The sequence below is a fragment of the Gadus macrocephalus genome, chromosome 21, assembly GCF_031168955.1.
Source record: "Gadus macrocephalus chromosome 21, ASM3116895v1".
In the NCBI taxonomy this organism is placed as follows: domain Eukaryota; kingdom Metazoa; phylum Chordata; class Actinopteri; order Gadiformes; family Gadidae; genus Gadus; species Gadus macrocephalus.
In genome coordinates this window covers 5,528,669-5,540,691 of record NC_082402.1, presented here as the reverse complement: position 1 = coordinate 5,540,691, position 12,023 = coordinate 5,528,669, and the positions used below count along the sequence as shown (strand labels likewise).

Genomic DNA, 12,023 nt, shown 5'->3' with positions numbered 1-12,023 from the left:
CTTTTGATGGATACATTTTTTTGCAATTTATGTAACACAGGCAAAACTAATTAACGTCGGTGAACCACTTTTGCTTTTGTCCAAAAAAAAATCCTGTGAACAGAGGCGCTGTTTACCTTTCAGAAACACAAATAAAGTGACCTTGGCAGCTGTGTGAATACCAAAACCCAGAAGGGGAAAGATAGCGTTGGTGAGTTCGGTTGACCCCTCGATGACCCCTCTTTGTAACTGAGATGCGGATGCGACTGCCATGTCTGTCCCCTGCAGTCCCTCCATCCGACAGTAACAAACAACAACAACAACAACAATAAAAGCGACAACCAGCATCAACACAAACAAAGTGCGTCGCTGTGGTGATATACTGAGCTCAGGGGTGTGACGAACGACAAATTAATTGATTTCCAGAGGACACTCTGGAAGCTGAGTTTAAAAAAACAACGTTATTTAAAGTGTGTTGTGGGTAATCATACACCAATGGAGGGCCAAATATGTATCTGGAATCACAAATTGGTTTAATTAATCATACTTCTAATTGGCAGGGGGAGGGTGGGGGGGGGGTGATAAACAAATACTCTGTTAAAAATATGTACAACACATCTCTGCAGGGAGTGCCCGTCCCCACAGGAATATTATGCTGTACACAAAGAAAATAAACATATAAATTAAAGCAAACATCATTTTCCTCCCCTTATCTGCCATGTCTTTGAGCAAAACACATATTTAAACGGGGTATTTGTTTTTGTGCAACATTCAGTTGAAATAAATCTTTTTATCATCGGGGACGAGTCAGTGGCGCCACTGAGAGCGGAGTAATCGCTTTTATTTTCCCTATTGTCGACGTGCGCCTTCACTATCTGACTCGTAATAAAAACACAACATCCGACGTTACAAAACCCACTAATCAACGTCGACATTTGTTTAAACCTTTTTCTTTGACTAAAATTTTTCCGCCATCGTCAACAAGCCTTAGAAATAACGTTTTAAAGAAGAAACCACCAAATAAACCACGACATTTCAGTTAGGCCTAGCATGTGGGTGAGGTTAGCGACGAGGCGCCCGCTAAACCGCTCAACCAACCGCTCGCTTGACGAGGGCGAGGCCAGACACGGCGATTACGCTCTGATGTCGTACCCCGGTGTCCCTGTCATCTCATCGCTGTCCCCCTCAAACACTTTAGACACATACAACGTGTATAATTGCTGTGTATAATTACCCCATTCCACCGTAATGAAATCAGCACCGGCAATTATGCAATCCCAACCTTTTGTTGTGGGAGCTCGAACGTACACACACTTGCAGCGGGAAAGAAAGAAAAGAAAACCAGAACACACTCCGTCTTGGGATACTTCCTTCATCCCCCACCCCCGTCCCCCCCCCCACCAACCTCACTACACGCCACAGTCTCTCAGGAGATGTACTCCAGCTCTATCTCTCTCGCTCCATCGTTTAATCATTTGTATGTTGAGGCTTGACGTCAGCTTGAATCTCTTGAAACACGTGTTTCAGTGTGATGCTTCAGAGTGTAGTTTGCGTCGTTCCCTTTGCTGTCCCCCAGTCCCCTGAGTTGGTGTGTGAGAGAGAGAGAGAGAGATGACGGGCAAGATCAAGTCAAGTGCAAAGTTGGGTTGATGAAGGTTTGTACTTTTTGGGGGTGCAAGGCACAGCTGCCGTTAGCCGGTAACAGGCTGTCGAGACGTTGTGGCGGGGAGGCGACTTAAGCTCAGAGGATGAGAGATTTGAGTTAGGAGGGGGATCAGTAAATCCTCTCTGGATGAACCTGGCAATCTCCGGCGCACTTTGGGGTGCTTTACGTCTCGTCCCAGCACTGGATTGCCATGTAACCACCTTTCCTCATCGCCCGACCTCATTGCCTCTCTCCTTCCCACTCCCCGATTCACTCTCTCTTGCTCTCTCTCTTACTCTCTCTCTCTCTGACTCTGTCGCTCTCTATCTCTGACTTTCTCTCTCTCTCTCTCTCTCTCTCTCTCTTTCTCCCTCTCTCACCTTTCGCTCCATTCTCTTTATCTTGATTCCTCCATCTCTTTCGTCCACCTCCTCCATTGGTCGCCCAGAGGGAGAGAGAGAGTTGGACAGAGACAGAGAGAGAGAGAGAGAGCGCAAATCGCCATCCCTCACATTACCAATGAACACCTTGTTAAAATCTTGTTCTCCCGGCGGCTCGTTTTTTTCCGGGCCTCAATCCGAGCTGGGATTCCGACACTAATGGGTCCCCATCATTTTCCGACAGGAGCAATTCCTCATCATTGACTAACAGAGTGGTAGGGGAGGGCGAGCCGAGGATGTGCTTCTCAGAAGCCCGGAAGTCCCGCTAAAGCCTAAAGAGCGACTTGGATGTTTACCAGTAGTCTTAGGAGTGTAGCAGACTGTACTGGTTTCGATTCCAAATGGACGTAGTAGAGTAACCTTACTTATACGCCTCCAAGAGCCAGATGCTCCGTCCTTTTAGCTGCTCCTGGCGACATGCATCTCTTTCCAGATTTTAAAGCCCACAACACACACAGCGGGAATCCAGGTTCATATCGTAGCGCAAACCCAGTAAATAAAGCAAACTATATTGTTGATAACAGGGCAGAGAACACAGAGCCCGGATTCGTGCTGGCTACGGTAAGGCCTGGAGTATGTTTTGGACCTTAAATCCGACATAGATATTTTTGCGTCTTTCCCAACGGCAGCAGTGTGCTCTGGGCTCAAGCAGCCTTCGGATGAAACGCGCTTGCCCAGGACGGCCTGAGCTCAGGACTCCTGCCACCCCTTCTGTAGTTTGCACGGTTCCCTCTTTGGTAAGATTCCTGGAGCATCCCACTGTGTTTTCCGAGGGGGAAGCCTTGCATGTGATCCAAGACGATGGTCGGCAGATGGACGGATGGCATACATGCAGCCGTCGATCTGTCTCAGGCTCGTGCCACTTGGTAGTTGGAGTTTCAGATCAGGCAAAGCACGAGTGCGTAGAACCTTGAGCCAAGTAGTGGTGATATACTTCAGCAGGACTGGTATCCATCTTCAATATTGCGGAGGAGTACTTTCGACAATAACACATCACAGTACACAAACATCAATAGTCCATAGTTGTATTATTCCTAAACGTGGCATCATACTATTTCTCCCCGATATAGTATTTTATTTCTAGTCTGCTTGCGGCGTTTGTGTATTACGTACTACAAAGTCATCTCTCTTCAAACTCAACTCTGCATAGTTGAGGACGGTTCATCGGTTTCTCCTGCGGTGCGATCCCAATCTGTTGTTTTCTCCTTCCCCTTTATTCATTTATGTCTTCAAAATGTTTCCCGGCGCAAAAAAACACGTCTTGTTTTCCTGACCCCATCATCCCGGATGGAGCCGTCTGATAGGTTGACGAGCTCGTGACCGCACGGCGCCCCCACAGGAAGCTGAGGCGTGACCCCGCCCGGCGGACGCTGATGCAGACTGACACGGACACACACACTCACCACACCACACGCCCTCTTATGCTTTTAAGGTTGCCCGCCTGTGTTGTACGCCCCTGGTATAAAACCTCCTCTTTATGCATTTTGTTTCAGAGAAACACTCTGCTCCCATGTTTCTTTTATCGAGCGGGGAGCAGGATGTGTGTGTTTCTCTTTCGCCTTGTCTTTTTAACGTTCTCAAATGCTTATCGGGGGAGGCAGTAGCTCAGGAGGTAGAGGGGGTTGGCTGGTAACCGCGAGGTTGCTAGTTTGATCCCTGGCTCCTCCTAGTGTCGAGGTGTCCCTGAGCAAGCTACCCTACCCTTACTGCTCCTGATGACCTGGCTGTTTCCTTGCCTTGTTGACCCTGCTGTCGGCGTGAGAATGGGTGAATGTCAGGCAATATTGTAAAGCGCTATGAATTAAAGCGCTACATAAATGCAGACCATTTGTTTGAAAATGCTTATTTCTTGGAGGAGTCTTCGGTTTTACCGATCTGCTACGGTGCATGACATGTATGCAAGTCAATGATGGCACCCATTGCAGTCCTGATCGTCCCTGTCTTCCTTCTCAAGGTTTTTTCCGTGCTAAATAATTAAATAATAATAATTATAATTAAGGCAGTTTTTTCTTCTCTTCCCTGGGGGGCTAGGGTCCGGTGGGTGTCCTAAATAATATGGCCTGTTAAGCCCTTTGAGACTGTACCGGTGATTAAGGGCTATTCAAATAAAATTGAATTTAAATAAAATTGAAACTACGTAGCGGAAATAAATACCTTTTATAACGGACTGGCTAGCGTAAAAAACACATGCTAGCCTTTTTGACGTAACCTCCACCAACCCAGTTGACTAAAAAGGGGCATTCTTTGTATTACACTTAAAAAATAAAACCGGTTAGACCTTGCCCTAAGTCTAAATAAAACATTTTGAATCCCGAGTCGCTAATCAGCTGGGCGGCAGACGGCTCAGGCCTCTGCAGAGGAGGAGGGTGTCGGAGGAGCGCCCCCGCAAGGCGGGGGCGCTGATCTGAGGTAATGGTACATCGCGGCGGGCGGGCGAGCGGCACCCCCCCCCCCCCCGTCTGCTGAAACGGTTACGGCCCGGCGGGCTTATTAACGGTGACATCATAGACCAGAGCGTGTTTGGATCTGCTCGGCGCTGCACTCATTAGAAAGGACATTGTACGGGAGGACCTGCTGGTCATGCACACTGTACTGCCCTTTAAAGCTCAGTCACGGCGCGTTCCCTGGAAAAGGCTCGCTCGCGACACGAACGGTACATACCGGGCACTCTATTATCGAGCCACTTTGGCTTTGCGGTGCGCAAGAGCGAACCGCTGAACTTAACTTAGCACTTGGCATTTCATCTTGATTTATTCTTTGCCTTTTTCTCTTCTAACGCATTGCCCTAAAGCGCGCTCTGATCGGGGAATGTTTTAGCGTAATGCTTCTCAAACGCTCAGGTAATGTTGTGCTTACAGGATCACATCAGTGCACGTTTGGAGTCTCGCTAAAACGTTGATGTTGTAAAGAGAATCGGGGGTCCCTTTTTGAACTTGAACCATCACCATGTCTCAAAGCTGCCTCGTTTGTGTCTTGCAATGATGTCAAGGACCCCTTTGGCTGAAAGATTATCCTGCTTTAATCCTGATGATGGCGGGAGTGGCGCTTTAAGTCGTCGCCAAGGCCCAACGTCCCCAGTGGAGTGGTCTTTGGCACACACACAGAGCCGAAGCGCTGAATATTTCCACATGCACAAGGAATCGATATGTTGCACGCCGAGCGCGACTGAAGTGATGCTTGATGGGACATTAAAGTGGCCATCGATGTCCAGTTGAACAACGCTGATGTTCATACATTTGGCATCAGGAGATTTCCTCTGTAGAGAAATGTATGTAGCCTTTTGGAACAGCATGTAGCTCCACAATGTGGTTAGCATTGCAGTAGGTATATGCTGTTACAGGTTGTGACATGGCTTATGACACATGTGTTTGCACTCTAACAAAGAGACTGTATTGTTACGTGTTATCGAGAATTCCGAGTAGGGCTTATGTATTGTCAGGGGCAAAAAGAAAGCACTCACAAGGCCTGTGTCCTTCTCAAACCTTTCAACTTTCACATGTACTGCCACTATCTTTTTTTTTTCCCCCACTCTCTTCCTCTTTCTCAATGGTCCTACTGACTTCTCTTTTATCTCCGAAGGACAGCCTGATGTACTGATATACGACTGTAATGTATGGGATTACAATGCCTTGTGGTGCGTGTGGCCCTGAACTCTTCTAGTTCTGTTGGTTCATTGAGGGCCGCACCCTCTGTGAAATCAGACTCGTAGGATTGTGGATGAAGAACGGCCAAACAATTGCATTCTTATCATAATGTTTTTCGTCTGTTTAATATTTTTTTTCAGTTCAAGCTATTTAGCTACTGCTAAAACCATTGTACAGTTATAGGCCGAACACAGTATTCAAATTAATTCGCTTTTTTTGATGATGAGACTTTATTCTTCACGTTTCGACACAACAATACGAAACAATACCACAATACACAATACAACAAGGCATCCATTGTATCACAGCCCTAGCTTTCAACTGGCATAAAAACGCTTAAAATGGCATAGGGCGATATGGGTAATGTATATTTAGTGAGTGTTTTCATGGTGGATATATGAAACTTAAATGTAATGGACTTATATGTGCACAGTATAGCACTTTTTCTGATAGCTGAAAGAAAGGTACGATATGCAACATTTAAGATTTTAAGCTAGCCTCTCCTCTTTGCCCTCCAAAAGCGAGCTCAAACTCATACGATTTTGCTGCAGAGTCTGAGAAATCGACCTAGATCACTGTAGCGGTAATGTTAGCGTCTACGTGACAGAGGTTTCTTTAAAACAAATTTAGAATCATCTCATTTTGCATATAATAGCTTTTCAGAAATAATCTCTGGTTGGTAGGGGGTTTAGAGGCGAGGGGACCAGCATTTGTACAGCTTGTTGATCTTTTGAATGTCAATCCCGGACAGGCCGTTGCTCTTCCCGATGCGGACGGAGGCATCCGGGATGGGAGTAATGGTGTCCTTCCACACAGTACTGAAGGCTCTCCTGGAACAAAAATACAAAAAAAAACTAAATGTATTAGGTGTGTGGGTGAGATATGGTGAAGGTGGGAGGACTGACCGTCCCTGGAATGAGGCATCACTCTTCTGTGCTCCTGCCCGGGGCATGGGCCAACTGTCGAAATCGCTGGTACACAGTTGCTCTGTGCGACTCTGTCTCTGTTTACAGTGTTAACAGTTTGGAGTCATTTCTATTATAAACTCTTCCAAAAGGCAATTTATATAAAATGCAATTGCTTTAATAAATTATAACACTGCATATGTGTATGTATTTGTTTCATGTGATGTTAGTCTGTTTGTAATGTACAGAACTGTTTTAATGTCTCTGAGGTGAGTCCGAAAGCCCTTTTCCTGACCCAGGCTGCACAATGAAGTCATGTCCCAATCTATGAGTTCTGCCGTCTGGGTCCTACTTGTTCCCCTGGCCTTTATACAGCTTCCCGGGGTCAGGGCGATACCGTTAACCGTGAACCTGTGTAGCCCTTGGAGAACGCTGGTGGTCGGCTGCGTGGAATAAGGTACTCACTAGACTCGTACGGGTCTCTGCAACAGCCGAACCGAATGGAGGTTCAGCATTCGATGCACGATAAACAATATACAATCGGCTTCGAGGTTACCTTCCGTAGTGCGTCACCGACTGGTAGTCGTAGGGCATGCCCAGGTTGTTGGTGTCCCTCTTCTTGAAGTTATGTAATTTATCTTTCGGGCAAGAGAAGGAAAAACAGAGGTGATTCGAGGGAACACTGTCACTGAACACCCCCCCCCCCCGCCCCCAGCTCTCTTGTTCAGCAACCCCACGTTAAAAGGTTAACATCCTTGTTGTGATGTGTGACTCGAAGGCGGAAGGTTCCCGGGTCAGATCCCCCAAGCTCTGCAGCCTACTAGCGATAGATCCATGAACTTCTTACAGACGCCCATCGCCTGAATCCCATGTATCTTGAAGTCACCTAATTGGCTTTGGCCCAAAGCGTCTTGTTTCAACGCCTTGACGATACAACGTTCATTCATGGCCCGGCTCTTCTGGAGGAATGGCAAGGTGCTTGAGGTGCCGCTTACCAGGGTGGATGTTCTCCCAGTTGATCTGGATGTGCTGGTCGCGGTCGCTGCGAGTGTGCTCGTGGTAGAAGCCCAGGGCATGCATCACCTCGTGCTGGATGATGCCGTTGTTCACGCAGCCGATCCTCTGCAGAGAAATCACCTGGCGCTCCCCGATCCGGCCCACAGACGAGAAGCACCTGAGGGGGAGAGAGAGAGAGAGAGAGAGAGAGAGAGAGAGAGAGAGAGAGAGAGAGAGAGAGAGAGAGAGAGAGAGAGAGAGAGAGAGAGAGAGAGAGAGAGAGAGAGAGAGAGAGAGAGAGAGAGAGAGAGAGAGGAGAGAGAGAGAGAGAGAGAGAGAGAGAGAGAGAGAGAGAGAGAGAGAGAGAGAGAGAGAGAGAGAGAGAGAGAGAGAGAGAGAGAGAGAGAGAGAGAGAGAGAGAGAGAGAGAGAGAGAGAGAGAGAGAGAGAGAGAGAGAGAGAGAGAGAGAGAGAGAGAGAGAACGAGAGAGAACCACTTCGTATCTTATACAGTAATACAAACTCCCTGCTATTGTCTGTTTCCTACAAACAAGCCGTGATGTTATAGGATATGGATGTTAGGATAGGTATAACGATAATGATGTTCTGAACTGACCCGAATAAGGACTTAAACTGGAGGTACATCCGCTGGGTTTTCCTAGGGATGAAGCGGATGCAGGTCTCAGAGTGGAAACCCTCAAAGGCCTTCAAAATGACCGCCTCCTCGTCACCGGCTGGGAGCAGACGAAGAAGGATCAGAAAAAGACTTTTAATGATATTTACATTATGACACAAAGCAAACACTTATTGTGGTGACACTTAAGGCCAAGGAAGGTGCTATAAATACACTTTAAACAAAAATGTGAAAAGACATTTATTATGCCGGATAAACAACCCTTTCATGCAATTAATTTTTGTAAATGAATTAACTGAAGACCAAGACCCTACTGTATTGGTCACTGATTGTGAAGGGGATCTCCACCTTCCCGTTATCGGACATGGGCCACAGACAGCTGAACGACTGGCTGTAGCATTTCATGGCACTCCGTTTGCGGGAAATCAACACATCTCCATCGATAAGGAATTCAGGAGATCCTGGTGGTCGCAGACAGGCAACAGGCAATACACTTTAAACCTTATTTTTGACAGAACTGCCGTACATACAGTAAATATAGTGGAATTAGATTAATAAATGTAATTTATGTTTTTCTAATTTATATTTGGTCCCCATTGCAGGCTATTTCTGCCCCATTCCAGGCTATTTCCTCCCCATTCCAGGATATTTCTGCCCCGTTCCAGGATATTTTCGCCCCGTTTCTGATCTATCGGACAAAGTGTTAAAAACCATAGCTCAACTTTGCGGCAGATTTTTCTTACCGCTATTCATCATGAGGATGGTGTCCCCAACCGCCACTGTGCCTAAACAACAGAACCAAGAGCAACACGTCACTGAAAGGTCACACAGGTTGAGTCATTTTTTTTTGAACGGAAGGTAGCCGAGAGTGTGAGCCCTGTCAGTTGGACGAGGTTGTTGAACTCACCAGTGACATTGGATTGCTGTTCCTCTCCCTCCTGAAAGGACATGACAAGTTTTACCAGTTGTCCTTTCTTTCACAGCATAGACGTGTAAGCTATGTATTATACTTTGGCCTTCACTGGGTAATGTTTAAAAAAAAAAATAGTTGCTAATGTTCCATGGTAACATCCTCCAATGTCATATATATGTACAGGCTATTTTCTAGTGACTCATTATACAGGGAATACATGTTCTGTGTTCGCATATTAGCTGCGTTACCCTGATGTGAATATGTTGTTTTTCAATTAATTTAGGTTAGGGATCATTATTCATTTCAGTTGGTAGCGAGTAATTTGATTTACAAATGTTGTGTTCCATAGCGCTAAAGTATGATGTAATTAAAAAAAACATGTACGCTGAAGAAATTACAACACCCATTATATCTACATGGCTCTTTAACAAGTACGATAGTAAAAAACAAAAGCAAGCGACTACAAATGGCTGTAAATCATATCCGACCAAAAAGGATTGCCGGAGACCGCGTTGTATAATATACTGTCTCCACTACGCTTGTCAAGATGTGGAGAGGCAGTGGAGGTAAACCCAGTCTTAGCCGCATGGCTCGGTCATTGCTCACCTTTATTTCCTGAGCCTGAGAGACAGCCAGCAGAAACAGAAGCAGACCCAAGGTGATGGTCCGGGCGGCCATCTTAGTTACTCTGACGTGGGTTCTGGTTAGGAAATGATGGTTGGTTAATGCCGAGAGGAGCTCTCCTTGTTGGCGGCCTACGATGATGGTATTCTCCCAGGGCAGGGTAAGGGGTTTATATACTGGTGGTCGAGGTGTTCCTGTTTGTAATTTGAGTGGTGGTGGGCTGATTCTTAGTCTTACAGCTTATGGGAGTGCCCCATTTTCCCGCCCTTTTTCTGTAAGCACTGTTCAAACATAGCTCCAACATCCAAGAATCATAATTTAAACAATAGTGTAACGTTAACAATATAGTCACACAATTCCGTAAGGCTATAGAATTACGGTATTCAATGATGAATACCGAGTAGTACTGTTAATAAAATATGATAATAAAGTACAATATAATACTGTTTAAACCCTATATTATTTCTCTCCTTTTAAAGTACATAGGGTTAGGGTTAGCGGTGATTAGCGACATCTAATTATAAAAAACATAGTTTCTGTTTGGACTTAGTACATTCATAGCCGTGAAACCTCTTTCAGGAGCTAATTAATCTAACCCCTTTGGATTGCGTTGCATCGCTTGGTGTGACCGGTACTAAAGTGGTTTATCTAAAATGTCGCGTTTCCAATAACAGTAATAGCTCAATCAAAGGGCCCGCAGCTAACTCCATAAACTCCAAAACGTTTATGCAACTATTGGATTGATAGGCCGATAATTTTCGACGATAATCGTCGAAAATCCAGCATTAATAAAATTGGACTGCCAGCCAGGGGACATTACCAAAAGCACAGATAAAGAAGAAATTATATAATGAGAAAATATAGGCCGTTGTTAAAGGGGACCTATCATACCACCAGGCGTGAGTGTGGTTAGCCATTACAAGCCGTTTTCAAAATGTGCAGCATTGTGACATCACAGGTGGGCGTGTCCACCTAGATGTGTGACGGATAGATGAGCAACGTTTACTTCAGTCCACTGGGTAGGCTGGTAGACTGATCTATCTAGCACACATCTAGGTGGACACGCCCACCTGTGATGTTACAATGCTGCACATTTTCAAACCTGCTTGTAATGGCTAATCACACTCACACCTGGTGGTATGATATGCCCCCTTTAAAATCTCCCAAATCCTAGACATAGTTGGGTTTATTGTGGCGAAAGTGATCAGACTCGATTACCACCCAGTAAATCACATGGTTAAAACAGGATGTTTACGGGCTCATCCAGTAAACGCTACTCATACGCCAATGAAACCTTATAGGGTTGAGAGGGAAGGCCGCCATTTCCACATAGAGACGTTATATGACCGAGGCCGTGGCTGTAGATCACAGGCTTTACAACGGTGGCGAGACTGCATCTGTGTGTGTGTGTGTGTGTTTATGTGTGTTTGTGTGTGTGTGTGTGTGTGTGTTTGTGTGTGCATGTGTTTATGAGTTTGTGGGCCCTATCTTGCATCCGGCGCAATTGCCTTTCTACACTGACGCATGTGTCGTTCACGTAAGCGTACGTACGAACGAACATATCCACGCAACAAAAACATCATTGAGCCAAAGTTCCTTCGACGAGGAAGTTCAACGAATAGGAGTATAGACTCTATAGTCTAATTTACCTTAATTTTATACTTCTAAGTTGGATGTTACGAAAAAAGGTGGTGCCAGGGTCTCAGTTTGATTCAGCTATCCAAGCTCACAGTACAAAACTGATCTCAAGATCTCACCATCTCAAGACAACCCGACAAATCTACAACCGAAGAAAGATGTGTCCGTCTGTTTTGCTCTACGTTTGTCTCGGCGCTAGAGATTCATGGCGCCTTAACGGCAGTGTGTTGACAGCAGAGGAGTCAGACTGCTGGTGTGATCGCCGCATCGCTCTCCTTGCCGGTCTATTGTGAACAGAATCAGTGGGAGACGGCGTTAAAGTGATAAAGCATCAGTAAACTTCCCTTCACCTCTCCTAATAGACTTGGAGTACATCTCGTCGAGTTTCTCTCGTCTTATGCTGGGCAGCCAGGGACAACAGCCAATGAGCAATATCTAATGACTTAGTGCCCTATTAAACAATGTGCTCTGCGCTTTGAAACACTGGGCTCATCTGGTCTTGGAGCCGGATGAGAGAGGGCCCCTCTATTGATGCCCTACTGTCCCCGAACCATGAATAAAAGATGTTAAGCACTGTTAAGCACAAAAAAGAGTTGAATCATCATA

At 45.9% G+C, this 12,023-nt stretch overlaps 1 protein-coding gene across 1 annotated transcript; it reads right to left on the bottom strand.

Annotated features, from left to right (window-relative positions):
* Positions 1-5,927: 5,927 nt before the first annotated feature.
* LOC132449996 (low choriolytic enzyme-like) lies at positions 5,928-10,347 on the bottom strand. Its single transcript, XM_060041946.1, has 8 exons — positions 9,762-10,347; positions 9,150-9,180; positions 8,986-9,027; positions 8,557-8,703; positions 8,225-8,342; positions 7,609-7,787; positions 7,170-7,251; positions 5,928-6,538 (listed from the first exon to the last, which is right to left on the bottom strand). Exons 1-8 carry the CDS (start codon positions 9,831-9,833, stop codon positions 6,397-6,399), a joined length of 813 nt encoding a protein of 270 aa, XP_059897929.1. The 5' UTR covers positions 9,834-10,347; the 3' UTR covers positions 5,928-6,396.
* Positions 10,348-12,023: the final 1,676 nt, after the last annotated feature.

What these genes read in the sequence shown, in the direction of transcription:
- LOC132449996 (XM_060041946.1), bottom strand. Translation starts at nt 9,833, where the DNA reads ATGGCCGCCCGGACCATCACCTTGGGTCTGCTTCTGTTTCTGCTGGCT. An exon ending in CATCCTCATGATGAATAGCG is followed by an intron (nt 8,704 to 8,985) that starts GTAAGAAAAATC and finishes TGCGACCACCAG; the next exon opens with GATCTCCTGAATTCCTTATC. An exon ending in CTGGGAGAACATCCACCCTG is followed by an intron (nt 7,252 to 7,608) that starts GTAAGCGGCACC and finishes CTTGCCCGAAAG; the next exon opens with ATAAATTACATAACTTCAAG.